This window comes from Pyxicephalus adspersus, chromosome 12 (genome assembly GCF_032062135.1).
Source record: "Pyxicephalus adspersus chromosome 12, UCB_Pads_2.0, whole genome shotgun sequence".
Taxonomy (NCBI): domain Eukaryota; kingdom Metazoa; phylum Chordata; class Amphibia; order Anura; family Pyxicephalidae; genus Pyxicephalus; species Pyxicephalus adspersus.
Genome location: NC_092869.1, coordinates 24,135,048 through 24,151,117, shown reverse-complemented (window position 1 = coordinate 24,151,117; position 16,070 = coordinate 24,135,048). Strand labels below are relative to the sequence as shown.

General features: G+C 37.9%; 1 protein-coding gene across 1 annotated transcript; it reads right to left on the bottom strand.

Moving 5' to 3' along the window:
• Positions 1-1,123: 1,123 nt before the first annotated feature.
• On the bottom strand, positions 1,124-15,307 carry BRMS1L (BRMS1 like transcriptional repressor). The gene is made up of 10 exons (XM_072427799.1): positions 15,087-15,307; positions 10,522-10,612; positions 8,433-8,560; positions 7,365-7,444; positions 6,908-7,004; positions 6,364-6,450; positions 4,557-4,621; positions 4,429-4,468; positions 3,390-3,516; positions 1,124-2,517 (listed from the first exon to the last, which is right to left on the bottom strand). The coding sequence occupies exons 1-10, from the start codon at positions 15,220-15,222 to the stop codon at positions 2,400-2,402; spliced, it is 969 nt and encodes a 322-aa protein (XP_072283900.1). The 5' UTR covers positions 15,223-15,307; the 3' UTR covers positions 1,124-2,399.
• Positions 15,308-16,070: the final 763 nt, after the last annotated feature.

Below are 16,070 nucleotides of genomic sequence, written 5' to 3'. Positions count from 1 at the left end.
AACTCCAGTCCTTGAGACCCCCATACAGGCCAAGTTTTTCATATAAACAGTCATTTTCTGACTTTTTGTGAACAGCACTAAAACACAGTGCTGTCAAGTGAAATACTTAAAATGCTCTGCTCTTCATTTAGTGGAAATTAAAAAAGAAAAATTTGCAAACAGGCAACATCACATTTTTTTTTATTAAACTCAACCGTCCTTTGTTTTATCGTGGGCGCCGCCATCTTTACGTGGTCCACTTCCAGGTTTGGGGCTTCAGCCACATTGGCCAGGCCGGAATGACATAACTATTTTAATAACTAATTCCTGGCAGCCAGGACACCAGGCATCATACACTGATCTGTGCATACTCAGCTCAATGTCCTTTACAGAAAAATATTGTGAACCGACAGTAAAATATATCTTATTGGAGAAAGAACATGGCCTGCTCCTTTGGAAATATTCTGCTTGCTCGCAATTTTGTATTTGTAAACTATAGTTAACTTCAACAAATTCATGATAAAACATAATTTTATTGGTCCTATGAATGAGCATAACTTTCATGGAAATCTCTGCTCCTTTCAGTATTACAAAAAAATTTGAGGCAACCGCAGCACTCAATTAAGGTCAGTAGTACAATTACTTCATCTTTCCATTCCATTTCATATTTAGAAGGTAAGGTGGAAGTGGTAAATGTTTAAGACTGAATCTAGGTGAAGGCATCTAAACTTTACACTAATATGTCAGTTTACAATAAAAAGGTAAATCAGCACTTACAAATATTCAAAACAACATATATTCAAAGTTGATGTACTGAAAGCAAGTGAAAAAAAAGCATTCAGACATGTTTAGGGATTTACACAGTATGGGATATCTCCCACAACAGGCTTAGACATAAAACAATAAGAAAATAGGAAATAACCGCAGCTTCAAGAGAACAAGTCTGGAGCCAAATTTCATGTGGAATACTGAAAGAAAATAAGTCAATCTATGAAGTTGGGGAGAGGGGGTACAGATAATGCAGTGGCTAATATGGCTGCAAGAAAAAGGGAATTTGTTTAACTGGAGCGTTTTCAACACAGACTGGTCCAAAACACAGTGTAGTTACAACTGATTACAACAGAGTCTCTATCCAATAAATGAATAATTCATATCGATATTTATTTGACAAACACAGACATGATGATGGTTTATGGTAGGCTATCAATCAACATATGAAGGAATTCTGCAGATTTTTTTTAGGCAGAACTTGTTCTGATGAGTATAGAGATGTTACAACTATTGGCATCTGTCACAAAACAGGGCAGGAATAATAAAAAAAATGGTAAAATTGAAGTACTAACAAAACACACACACATATATACATATACACACACACACACATACACTCACATTTTGAGGTATTTGCCATTCTGGTAATGAAATGTACACATCTTTTCCATATGAAGTTTGCGAGGCCTGCAGTCCATCCAATAAAGGGACTGGACAGGGTTTTATCTATGGGAAGGAGAGGGTCTTGTCCCTTGGGTCATGAACTACATCTCTGTTAAAGTTCTGATATGCTCCAGAACATTTTAAATATACCTCTGGAGGTAATATTATTCACTTGTTAATACACAGCTGCAATTCTTTATTTACAGTCTCTTAATACAGCCATAATAGTGTTCAGTTCATATAGTAAAAAAAAAAAAGCCTATGTTAGTAATGTTGTGTAAAACTGAATACTATGGCACATTTGTTACAATGGCTTCCTAATATGACTAGGTGTCATTATCGGGCACAATGCAGGTTCTTTATGAAGAACTTTGTCATAAAAAGTCAGCTTGATACAGATAATACCATTTATATAATAGGAAACTACCAAAATACAATCCTTTACCCTTACAGAAGGTACCTGTCAATCCAGATACAGCCTAAACCTTATCTTTTTTTGGGCTCAGGAACTGGACACAAAAAACGTCCAACCTGGCTGGTAAACTTTTCTTCCAGCTTAGGTACTAGGAGGTTGTAATGCATTTGTATTGATACTCCATCTGATAAAAAAAAAACAAGAGTTCATTGCTTAGTATTACACCTTCGCATGTAATGTCTAAGAGTACCTCGAGACAATCTTAAGCAGGGTACTGGGATATCTCATCTGTAAGATACACATTGCTCACTGAGGTCCAGAGGTATTTCAGTCATTGTACCCAAGATACGCACAAATATTTTTTACCCATAAATGATTATCTTGAGATTATATACACAATACTGTACATACAGATTCCCACACAATCATGAAACCATATACCACATGTTCACATACACATTCCTGATAATACTTGAAATTAATAGTCATAGAGAAGGTCAACAGACTTCCCATGACTTGGCACAGTTTTGATCCCCAAAGGTCTTGCATTGATTCCAACATACACTGGCAGTTAGATGTGCTTGATGCTATATTTCCCTTTTTGGAGCTGAGAAATGTAAAGTTTGGATTTGCTGCCATCTTGCCTCTTAAACCAAACCTCGTCGCTATTTATAGTTGTGATGACGGCACTGAAAGGTAAAATTTTGCATGTTTTAGAAGGTGTACCAAATTTTATATATATATATATATATATATATATATATATATATATATATATATATATAGTTTGCTTTTATACTGAAATGCAGGTAATTTGGTAAATACATGATCCACATACAAACATTACAATCAATTGCTAGGCTATGTGACATTAAGGAGATCTGACATGAACCATTTTGGTGGTGACTGAAATAAAGGAAGTACCAGGAAAGAAGTACTGGCTTAGTAAATAAAGTGGTCGGGGTAGCTTTACACAGACCTTTGGCAGTTAGCACTGAAACAGTAACAAGGCTTATAATGTACAATAAAAACAAATGGCAATGTCAAAGGATCCAACCGAAAATAGTACTTTTCCTTGAATACAATACATTGTGCACTTAGGGTAAAGTTTTGTGTCTATCAAAGGATTTTACCACTGCTATTTAGAAAATGTGATATATATTTATGGGGCAGTCACGAACTCCAAGTAAAAGACATGTGTCACCAAATTAAAATTTACTGTTCGAAGATCCTGATTTCTGGCACAGCAGAGCTGACTTTACTCTGTTTTACAGAAATCTAAGCATGCACTATGCACATTTCTATCAATACTATTTATGATTGCTACACCTATTGCATTAAACAGATTCATAAGACTAACTATAAAGATTTGTTGTACCATTCATCCAATGGTGGGGGTAAAAAGAAGCATAATCTGTTCTATTTGTAAATATATGTGAAGAAATATTTATATGTATATTATTTTACACTATACAGCACATATGTTGCAGTTGGTTCAGCTGATAGAGTTGCAGACCTTTTCTTTTAGTTTGACAAGATCACTTATAAAGGAAATACATACCTGGTTGGGTACTCATCTTTCTTGTCTATACAGATTGTCTGCCCTCGTCCATACCACTCTCCATCATAATGCAGCCTCCCATCCTCTGATCTTGCGGTGTGCTGATGTTTCTCTATCTTTACTGTAACTAATCACATGATAAAAATTACATAAACATGGTGTTGACACCATAACATTTTTGTTCCAAACAAAAAAAAAAAAAAAAAAAAAAAAAAAACTTTTAAAAGCAAAGGCAGTTCTATCTCGACAGATGTCACTGAAACTGGGACCCCCAATGCTTATGTAGAGCTTATGCTTTTGTTCTGTTTTAGTGACAATCTGCAAATGTTGGATTTCCACTCACTTGCTGTCCCGGATACAAGTACCACATACACACCAATAGGGTGGATACTTTTTCACGCCTATGTTTTAAATGGTAGTTATCAATTCTCCACCAGAGAATGTGGATGAATATAACATTCACTATTTTAAAAAAATAGACGCCTATATGTTTGAAGAAATCTATATGTAATTATAAAGTTGTTGCTGAATCAATAGACTCAAAGCTGAAACTAAAACATGTTCTGGTCTATAAATAATATACAGGTGTGAAAGCTGAAGTTTGGTAAATAGGATTATGTTAGAGAGATGGAGCCAGAAAGGAATAACATGTCGGTAAAAGTGAGGGGAAAAAATGTATAAATAATAGCAAGCCAGCTGTAAAGCCATTTGTGAATGTGTGCTCACCTCTGCTTAGGGGTCTGTGTACCAAAGGTAGTAGGGAAATATTTAAATAATTAGTAATTCAAATATTTATAATTAGTCATTCATCCTAAATTTAAAAAGTGGAGAATGATAATAACTTTGTTCAGCAGAAAGACACTTCCAAACTCTCAAACTGCATTTAGCATTATGGTGACACTAAGCCTCACCCACTTTCCATTCCCCTTTTCAATAGGGTGACATTACCAGCTCTCTTACTGGATAGAACTTGTACTAGGAGGGAAATGACATCATTATGAAAACTTATAACCAGCGTTCAAGATTGAATAAATCTTACCTTCTGGCTTTACACGATGAGGTCCCAATGTGGCCATTGCCTGTGTAACAATAAGAAGCATTTAATACAAATCTATCACAAGGTTAATGTTAAACAATGTCAATAATAAAGTGGTCAGAAAACCTCACCTTTCTGATAGTAGTCCAGTCTTCAAGTATATCCAGATCTTGTAGCATGTAAACAATATATGGGCGTGATATATAGTTAAGGACCTTTCATACATGTTCTAGAGCTTTTGTCATTAATTATAAATTCCATTTGCATTTAGCCATTGCAATCAGAGGCAGGATCTTTTTTAGCAAAGCTTAAAACAGATTTTTTTTTTCCCTTATTAGCACACACAGATCATTTATGATAAATTTGTGTGGGTTTATCAACAAATAACATGCCGAACATATGCAATGAAATGACACATCATATGTGCATGAAATATGTTATGGAATGGTTTACTTTTTATAGTCTTTAAAGCATTATTCAAATATTATATAGATATATATATATATACACACACACACACACATACACCATTTTAAGCGTTTAAAAGATTTGAAATTGGTATATGAATATTTTCCTCCATGAATCATCATATTCTTACCAGCCGTTTTGGAGAGCAGAAAAATGTGCGTTTTTTTTCACTGTATTTATGAGGAGGTTTACCTGAGCTTGCTTAGATGTCAAAAAGCAGCAAGAGGAAATTACTGCAAAGATAATGGAATTCATTGTCACTAAAACAGATGTCCCCATTGGCTAATCTCCTCTCAGCTCTGTGACAACTAAAAATTTCATTCATATGTTTCTATTGCCTTTTTGACAGGGGCTTAGGAAAACACTACAAAACGGCAGAATAACTTAACAGAACCCTGACCAAGACCAATTTATTACAACTTGGTGTTTAAATGTAAGGAGAGCAACTACAGTGAAATATGATCAAGAACTGCTCATGGGTACATTGCTAGCAAGAAGCAGTCCTTCTATGACCCCCCTTTGAGATGGGCCCATTTTTTAAACCATATGGATATTAGCAAGGTCAAATTATTTTTGTCAATTGATACTACATGTCCACAACTATAATGTTTTGCATTGTCACCTTCGTTGTTTTTAAAGCAGAAACATTAGTTTGGGAACAAAAGGGTCTCTTGTTGGGCACCAAATTAAAAAAAAAAAAAAAAACTTCCAACATTTAATGGCATACGCTGTTTGTAGTTCAGGATCATAAGACTATTGTGAGCCAGGCTTTCCTTTTTAGTATTTACAAAGTAGATCTTTCAACTCTACAAGCTTTCCACTTAAAATATAATCATAGAGAAAAGTACTTAATCTGCTCTTGTGTGGGCCGATGTAATGCACGGTAGGGAAAAAGCATGCAAATCAACGGTTTGAAAGGCTTTACTAGAATAAGAAGATAATTAGGAATGATGGCAGTGAATGGTCACTGTGTCCAATGTTTAAGGAGGCCATTTTTGTGAGGATGTGACCACCAACAGCCATATATTTTGGACTATTAAGTGATTATCAGGCCAGGAAAAAAAAAAAAACATTTCATTTAAAATGGAGCATCACAGATTTGAATGCAAACCAGCAGTGGAGGAAAAATTCACAAAAGTTAAATGTAGAAAAATAATCTCTAGTAGGAGGAGAATTGTATGTGCTTGTCTATTTAAGAAGCAACATTAAAAAAGGGTTACAGCCTAATATTTCAGAATAAAAGTGGAAGTAAACAGAGAGTGAGCTTTTGTCATATTCTGCAAGTATGCACACAGGTATCTGTTTTGTCTCCCAGCAATAATGATTTCAGGATCCTGTTACCACAGGGTCCTAACTATCTGCACATTTGATTCTTTTAAGTTATAGATGTAGTAAATGCATAACAAAACTAAAGATTATCTTGTAATGCCTTGTAGCTCAGAAAAAAAAAAATTGCAAACAAAAGGATATCAGACACTACAACAGGCTTCTTCTTCTTATCGGGACTGAAGGGGTCTTTACGCTTTCGCCGTGATTGTAATTCATCATTCCACAACTCTGATTAGTAAAAGAAAAAGAATAAAAGTTCATTTTTTGGGGGGGGAAAATTTCTAACTGTACAGTAACAAAATAATTTCAGTAAATAAATTGTAACAATTTTTCAATGGTTTTGGTCCTATAGAGGAACGCCACTGAATCCAAAAGGAAAGGATTTTCATTTTTTTCTTAACTAATCAAAAGCTCATAAATAAAATGTTGAGTTATTTCCCTCCCCATACAAGAAATTGGGGTAATGACAAGACATTTAGGATGGAAATATTTGGAAGTATATATGGAAGTTAAAAATAAATATATTTTTATGAGAGTGTGTTTTGTATACATTTTTTCTCATCCTTAGTCAAGTAAATGGGCACTAGACATATGCCATTTTCTTTATAAGTACATGGCAGGTAATGGAACACATTAGAAAGGGTGGCATTAAATACAGTCATAATTTTCACAGATTCAAACTTACCTGATGTAATATCAATACTGTGTCGATCTTCCTCTAATCTGCGGATCTTCTCCTCAAGCTCGCTTTGTACAGTGTCGTACAATAAAAGCTTCTCACTCTGTAAAACAGTAAAAGATCACTTTGCAGGCAGACTATGTTATATGAGGGGAAAATTTATGAATTTAGAATTACAAGATGTTTGTAGGGCACAGCAGAATAAACATTCTCCCACCTTGCACCTCTGCTTGTAGAGTGAATGAGTCAGATGCGTAATGCGACTGAAGATGAAAAGGATGGTTATAAAATTTTTGCTTTAAAATAATTAAATCTGGAGTTGGTCTTTAACATGCACTTCACAAGTGCCTGCTTACTGCGAGTCATACAAAGCAGATTTCTGATTACACACAAAGCCATGTGCGTGTAAGCTGTTAGCCCTAGTAACAAAAAGTACACATCATGGTCCAGAATACACAGTTACCTCACAGTGTTGACGGGCCGCCTGTATTTCACAGTCATGTTTGTTCTTTACAGATTCTAGGCACAGCTCTCTGTATATTCCTAAACAGAAATGTAAAAGAGTTATGTACATAAGAGATACACCCTTTTTATGAAAATACAACTTAAATCATTTTCCAGTGTTAAATCAAGGGTTTTATGAGTGGTTTATATATTTTGAGCAGCAAAATTGTACAAGATCTTCACACACATTTTCCTGCATTCAAATGTCCCACCTAAACACAACAAAGTAACAAAGAGATTACCATGCAGCACAGAACTAGTAATCTGGTCTAAAATCCCAGTAGAGACCACATCAACCTTGTGCGTTACAGATCACAGAAAGATCATTTCTGGGGAAGGCTGGGGAATTTACTCATATTAGAGTTAAAGTGCATTTCAAACAGTATAATATACCTTTTAAAATTAAGAGACATTTTTTTATTACTGACAGGGTCCAGCTCAGATTGTATTACTGAACATAATTCTTTTTGTATATTAAACAAAATGTCTACCGATTCAAATTAAAAATATATACTTATTTTTGACACATGGATTGTTGCAGTTTCCTAAAGCCAATTAGTGGTTCCATTTGACACTAGGCATCAGGCACCCAAAATTAGAATTTGATGCACTTATGCCCAGTTTTACATCTGTCACTTATTTTTGTGACTTACACACAATTCTATACAGAGCTCTTGTGAAGCATAACAAAAAAAAGGAAAACAAAATGTGAGCTGGGTTTAATTTAAATGTAGCATACAATCTTGAAATGTTTATATAGTAATGATGACATCTATTAAGCACCTGGCAAGTGTTCAGCAAGTGCTGGCTGGTGACCTGGTGATGTCAGAACTCCTGAGCAGCATATTTGTTCTTGCAACTTACAGATGCTACAGTAAAAGAACGACAATCAGGCAACAAGCATTTGCCTGGACTGAGCAATAATGCCCACTTTGTATGGTTTGAACATCACAAAAGCAGGTATTCCCCTTGAAGACATGATAAATTGGTGCGATTTTCATGTCCCCTAAATCAGAACTACTTTTACCTGCCACCTTTGTCCGAATCTGCATGTTTTCTTGCAAAGCTGCGAGTGGTTCCAGGTACTCTGGAGCTTTTCCAGCTATTACTTCTTGTAATTTGGCATCTACTTGACTCAACCGCTCTTTATAAAGTCTATAAATGTAGGAAACAAAAGTGGTTAATATAGCCAGGCAACTGTATTCTCTATCTTTTAAACTCCTAATTATTCATTTTCAGAGGCAAATGAACAAAAGCAACAAAAGAGCAGATAAAACCGGCAATTAGTAAGTGAAGGTGAAGCATTCATTGCAGTGAGGGAGGAGAAAATGTGCTTTTATAGGTGATAAACGCATTTGAATGCAAACCTTCAATTTAAAGCACAAATAATGATGTACTGTGTTAACCATAAAATGTATCCTCAGGCATATTACAGATAGAAACAGAGTACAAATATATACACATTTGTTGAACAAGGTCACTGTATGTTACCATATATAGCTGCCATTGGCTTCCTCTCAGTGTGATTCTGCATACAGCAAAGAACAGATCTCAATGATCAGCTGATGACCCAATGTAACATTTTCTGCTCAGCAGGACCATGCCCCTTTCATGACTGTCCCTGCAAACTTACAAAATATATCCATCATCCATTGTTCAGTAGTAAAAAGTTTACTGCAAAAAAAAAGCTGCTGGAAAAGCTGGAACCACAGCAGTCACCAGGTTCAGACTTCTATTACAGCAAATGTTTATTGGCAAAGAGGCAAGCTGCACACCTAACTGTTTAGTCACAGAATTGGAAATCCATTAATCAAGTCCGTGTGAAAATATTCAAAAAAAAAAAAAAAACCTTTTCTTTAACTCTGCTCTTACATTCATTTTTGCAAAAGCATACTGGATCCTCTGCTAGAATTGCTTACTTTAATTGGCCCTTTCTTGGGATTTCAGTCCTTTTAGTCATAAAGCTCAGTACATGACATGTGGGAATCACCTGGGGTAGTCTGCATGCACATACTGTCTGCTTTGTTGCTTTTCAAGAAGCAACTCACCAACCTATCCCCACAAGACAGATATGCCAGATTGCACTGAGAAGCACACAGGCCCATTGATGATGTCTCTGGTTCTGAGATATGGTAAATAATTAAAATTGAAAGGTTTAACTTAGCATCAGCTTTACTTAAAATACAGTTAGAGAAGGTTTATATCAAATTGCAAAAATCCAGCAAAAAGTAAAAAAAAAAAAAAACAAAGTTTGGCACAGAAAGGACATTTGCGATAAGGCCCAGATACTGTCTGACCACAGTAACAGCCACTAGTTGTAAACAAACAGCCTTAGGTTCTCTAACCCCTCCTATGCTGTCCAATCCCCCCTCACTTCCCACTACAATGTCCCATTTATACTCTTAAATCAATATTTTATATCTACACTACAGCACACAAGCAGAATCGTTTAGCCTTGGTGCTTTGACAAAGCGAGGTATTAAAAAGTCTGCATTGAACAGACCCAGCTAAGATCCCTTTCACTGACAACACTGTGCACTGCCATACCTGCACCCTGCATCATTACATTACTGTTCACTGCATTGCCAATACCCTGCATCACTGCCCGCTGCCATCATCGGCCAGTTGGCTGCAAAAATGTGCAAGCAATGTGCTAAAAGGGCCTGGGGAGGAAACTTTGTGCAACCCCATCTTGCCTTTAAATTCTTGCGTTCTGTGTTTAGAAATGTGACACCCCAATTTCTACATATCCCAAGGATAAACTGCATCAACAATCATGTTTGCTGTTTGTGTATTTTACTAAAGTTAGATAGTTTTCTTTTTACATGCATTTGACCTGGAGAGAACAGTTATTGATGACAGTGTCTGAACTCAGATAATCAGTGGGGAAAAAAAACAAAAAAAAAATAAAACCATCATCTGACTACATCAAGGTGCCCTTCCCGCCGCAGCTAAACTGGCTCCCTTCAACTGAAATTCCATTACCTTCGAGTAACATCACTTGCTTACCAAACATATAATCTAATCACATATTCCAGCCAGCCCTCTTGGAAGTCTGATAGCTAGACTGGATGTTACTATCATACTTAATTTATAGTCACTTAGCAAATACTTACTGATCTTTAAGGTCTGTAAACTGCTTTTCAAGGTTGGACATTTCATCAAGGCATTCCATTCGTCGCCTCTCACAATCCTCATCGTCCATCTCTACAACATAAATACATTACTTAAGTTAATATAAAAAAAAAGGGGGTTATTTTTTCATTCAGTTTTTAAAAAATCATCAAGGCCAACAAATATATATATTTTTCTTGAGGCTGAAGTTATTCTGCCTATATTTTCCCTTCCCTTGTTTCTCCTTTCCCTTCTCATCAACATAACAAGACATTAAAAAAATCTTTCCACTTTCATTACAATCCTTATTTTAGACTTAATAGGTTTAGATTTTTTTGAGTTCCTTTGCAATGCTGGTGCGATCCTGGGTGTGTGAAATGACATAACAGGTACTACAAAATTGTGTTAACCAACAATTCCCTGTGTTATTGTTCTCATACACCCTAAACCACTGAATATATGGCGGTTTAGTCTTCCACAAATGAAACTTTCAGGGTATACAGAGGTCCTTACAGCTATAAAAGCCCCACGTTTCAGCTCCCTAGCCTTTGGGAAATTAATGAAATGTAGTCATAAGTTCCAAAATGGATTCTTTTAAATTGATTACACACAGTCAACTTCTCACAGTGATTTTAAGCATTAAAAGCTGCACCATGTCAGAGGAGGCCACCTCATTTCCTGGCTGTAGGACATCCAGCATCATCTAACTTTTTCCTTTATAGCGCTTACCATCCTAGTCCTGGCCTTATAGTCAATGAAATTGAGATTTGCAGCGCCAACATCCCTTGCAAGCCTTACCAATTCAGAGAAACACAAAGGTCAATGGGTCTAACATGAGGTATGTAATGAAATTGGAAAGGTTTTATATATTAATTTCATCATCATATTGATGAGGGGGGAAAATCAAAATACAGGCAGCATAAACTTCACTTTAAAGGTAATGAAAACTAGGCACTTGTATGCCATCTGCTGGGTAGAAATGGGATTGCAATAGTTTAATAAAAATAAGGAAGGGGCACTTACCATGTGACAGGTCTATCCCAAAAAACACAGCCAATAAAGATGAAGATTTTATATTGATAAAGAAAATAAGGGGGGGGGGGGGGAATCACCTCAAGCCCCCCCCAAGATATGAATTATGAGAACAAACTTATACAACATCTGCCAGAGGGTTCAGGAAAATAGACACTAAAAAGAAAATCTTATTTGTTGGGGTTCCAGGAGAACCCCAATTAGGATAATACGTCTTTTTCTTTATTGTGTGATATGAAAAATGGAATTGTATATGAAAGCTAAAAGTCTATGCAGAGTCTTGCTTGATAGGATGACCTTAGGGAAGAAGAACTGCAGTGGAATTAAAAGAGAATTTAGGAAAATCCAAAGAAACAGAACTGTTGGAGTTTTCCCTTTAAAGGTAACAACCCTAGAATTGTTGACCACAGGGTTAAAAATAGGGTCAGGAGAGACGAGTGCCGTGTACAACATGCCCGAGCACATTAGGTGTACCCAGCACTGACACACAAATTACACACATGACCCAAGCATGTTGTATGTCTTTGTTCCTACATACTATCATTGGTTTGTAATTATAACTTTGTGTCACCGGACACTGCCATGGCCAGCTGCTATGTGTTAGCTTCTGGTTATAATCTAACGTTTCTTCATATCACCATCCTATAATAATGTCATTCAGAAAATAAAGCTGGCTCTACACAGCTGACATTTTTAAAACGCATGTAAATGTTCCTATAGAGTTTTTATGCACTTTTATATGCGTTTTAAAGCTTGCCTTTAAAACGCTGGCAAACATTTTTATACTGCGTTTTCCCGCATTTACGTTTCAAGTGCTTAAGGCGGGAAACCCCCACTGAAATCAACGGAAGCATTTACACGCATTTTTGGGCGTTTTCTATCCTTAACCCAGTGTTTTAATTTTTTAAACGATGCAAGGAACGTTATAGATAACGCTCATAGATGTGCCCCAAGGAAACGTCCTGGTGTAGATCAGCCTATTGGAATGCATGGGGATTTCAAACATGGGCTTCTAAAGCCTCGGGTAAACGCTGGGGAAACAGTCCGTGTAGAGCAGGGGTGTCAAACTCAAATACACAGAGGGCCAAAATTAAAACTTTGATCAAGTCAGGGGCCAAACTTGAAATTTATTGAAAAAAATTGAGGAACTTTAAAACATCATCCATAACTAACAAAAACAAACCCCTCTACACATACTTTAGGGTTGAAAAGACGAATTTCTATCTATCTATGCAGGCTGTGTGTTGTTCATCCTTATCTTAAGTTTGTCTGACACTAAATATTATCCTATGCAGTCTCTAATGGATTGAAACAAACACAATGCCCCTGGTAGTCAGGCACCATGTGATCATTGCCTAGGCTTTGTGTCACATGATGGGTGTACAGGAATAATGTCTAAGTATTGCGTGTATTGAAAATGATGATGTGAGGTGGTAACACGGGTGGGCCAGATGTAGTTCATTTTCAGAATTCTTTGGGGGGGGCCAAAAAAAAGGACCTTGAGGGCCAGATTTGGCCCACAGGCCAGAGTTTGACACCTCTGGTTTAGACTAAGACTAAGGTGAGGAAACAGATAAAACCACATTATCACTTCTGGGGTGCTGCACCCACTTATGTACAAGACGCTGACAAACCAATGCACCAAGGTGGTCTGTGGGAAACCTATACTCAACAACATATACAAATGGTTTGAGCTCCTTTCATGCCTAAAGTTAGATTTACCTTAAGGCAGAATTCCTCCTGAAGATCATTAGTACATTTAAAATAAACTATTGCTGCAATTCGGTGCATACAGATATTTGCCTTACATTACTTCTACTCTGCCTCTATGCTCCCAGTCTAATTATTATTACACAGTATTTATATAGCCACCAACATATAATAGTGATATCACTATGACCAAAAATTGTTTTCACTTTCGCTGAACTCAAATCAGTCTATGGACAGTCTATGACTAGACAGTGAAAGGAGGAGCAGCACAGTGATGAACTCATCTCTCTGTAACTCTGTGTTCTCCTTCTATGAGAATGCTTGTTGTAATAAATAGATGTTTTTATGTGTTTTTTTTTCTCATGCTTCTGCTATACAGAGACTGCTAGAGGTTTATACCAGGTGAAAATCAAATATTTACACTGCTTTTTTATATTACATAGTAGGTTATTAGTGTTGTATTACTGATTACCAAATTGACGGGAAAGCCCCAGCCATCCAAAGTCATCAAGAGCTACAACCTCAAGCAGGATCCTTACATCTGGCACTTGTCGGTACGCTGGGCGCCTGATTATTAATATTAATAAACAGGATTTATATAGCAGCAACATATTACGCAGGGCTGTACAATAAATAAAGGTTGCAAATGACAGATGAAAACAGACAGTGACACAGGAGAAGAGGACCCTGGCCCAAAGAGCTTACAAGGTAGGAGATGGGGAAATTAACACACAATAGGAGGGAGAGTTGTAATGGTGGGAAGTAGTGACAGTTTCAAAACACAGAAAAGGATGGGTAGGTAAGTTTGAAAAAAAAATGGTTTTTGAGTGCTCTTTTAAATAGGATGAGGAAGACCATTCCAGAGAGTTGGGGCAGCTTTAGAAAAGTCCTGGGAGTTGTTCGTGTCATGAGGTTATGAGTGAGGAAGTCAGTAGTATGTCTCCCTGTGATCTCTGTACAGTTTCCGCAATATATATATAAACCAGGACAAGGAACCACAGAACCCAGAGGGAGACCAGGCACCACTCTCATAGAACAGAGATTGATACAAAACAATATGCAGCCACCATAAGACTTATATAAGGTTCTGGTCCACAGAAGCCTGCGCCATGATGTACATGTATGCCCTGCATATTGTGGCACATATACCCTGCACAGTGCTCTGCGATACCCCTCAGTAACTTTGTCCGGTCTTTTCACAAATTTGGAATCTTTTGGCTGCATGGAGCATCTCACCCAAGAAAGCTGGTCAGGGGCATCAGCAGAGCCGGGTGGGAAGAAGCTGTGGGCAGGTGGCAGGTGGCAGCTCCTGGATTGTGACCAACTCATCAGTAAAACAGCCAGGTGGTTTCTTAAAAATGCCGGGCGGTGCACCCAGCTAAAAGGGTCTGGGGGGATCACTGATCAGAATGTGTTAACCAAAGCACAACCTCACCTGTACAAGGACCACTAATAATGAGAGAACTGGCCAGGTTTTCCGAAACATTCACCGACATACAATTATCACACATGGCCGGGGTTCAATCATAGTGCCAGATCTCAAAGGACGAGCAGGGGAAGATGTGGCACTGGTTTGTATGGCATAGTAAGAGATACAGAGCATACAGCTACAGATGAAAGGTTTTATGTTTACAGGAAATGAATGCTAATGGGGTGACTCTATCTGGCCATTATGGTGGGGCAGCCATTGTGGGGTCCATGCCCAGCATCCTGAGGGGGACCCCTGAGATAACACCCCACCAATATCACAGCCTGAGCTGGGTATCCATGACAACCCCACAGAGAGAGGCTCCCTGGCAACAGCAATTGTGAGTGCGCTCCTTACCTGAGCTGTCCCCTTCCTCGCTCCCGCTGGAGCTGTCGGTGTCCTCCTCTTCGGTGCTGCTACCCTCATTCTCCGGGTAATCCACCTCCATGTCATTGTGGTTATTTTCCTTCTTTTCTCGGGAATGAACCGGCATTTCCGCCCCTTGACCGACCACCGTAACCTAATGATTTACCTCCCTCCGCTGCGACCTCTCAACCTATTCCTGCTATAACTCCGCCCACTGTACGGTTTCTAACACTTGGCTCTCTGATTTGCTGGAGATGACCTTCCTCCAACGCAATGGTTTGTTCGGCTGAGAGCGTAAGGCGGGACTTCCACAGCGAAATGGAAGCCGGGAGTTGTAGTTAATGGTGGCTCAGCTTGCCCTGCGTGGGAAATCAGAGGACGAAGGAAAGGACTACAATTCCCGAAAAGCTACGCAAAACAGCGTGGCTTTCGGGCGGCTTATAAACAGAGGGAATAGCGGGCTAGAGAAATCAACTACCTATCTGAGGGAATGTGTGCTTGTGGTGGGAGGGGTCACATGTTCTTACTACATAGAATGATGCAGACATGGGCGGGGCTATGATTAGGTGGCCAGCCATGGTACCTGGTGGTGTCTGTACCCTTATCTATGCCACCTTGCTATAATAACCCTCAATGGACTAAACCTGTTTACCCTTCTGCCTCTTTATTTGTTCCTCTAAAAAGCATGACTCCAACAAAAATTAACAAACTAATTGAAGAACTCAAAGATAAATTTAACTAGGTTTGCAGCAATATTCACCCTGAATCCAGGTATTTTACCTGTAGTACATTTTTGTGCCACTAGAGGCAGCATAATTCAACACACTTCCCCTGAGCCCAGGCCAGTGAAAGAAATACCACCATAATGAGGTTACCTTTCTCCCACATCACTCTCTATACCTGTCAGCACTACTTGACCTTTTTTGCTGCTTCTTTTTCTATCACCCTAGCCCTGATACATTGCTTAAAATAAAA

Excerpts from the sequence above, each read along its gene's own strand:
- BRMS1L (XM_072427799.1), bottom strand. The coding sequence starts at position 15,222 with ATGCCGGTTCATTCCCGAGAAAAGAAGGAAAATAACCACAATGACATG. Across the intron at positions 4,622-6,363 it reads GAAGCCTGTTGTAGTGTCTG|GCCCATATATTGTTTACATG; the intron begins ATATCCTTTTGT and ends ACTATATATCAC. Across the intron at positions 2,518-3,389 it reads AAAGATGAGTACCCAACCAG|TGCCGTCATCACAACTATAA; the intron begins GTATGTATTTCC and ends TTTACCTTTCAG.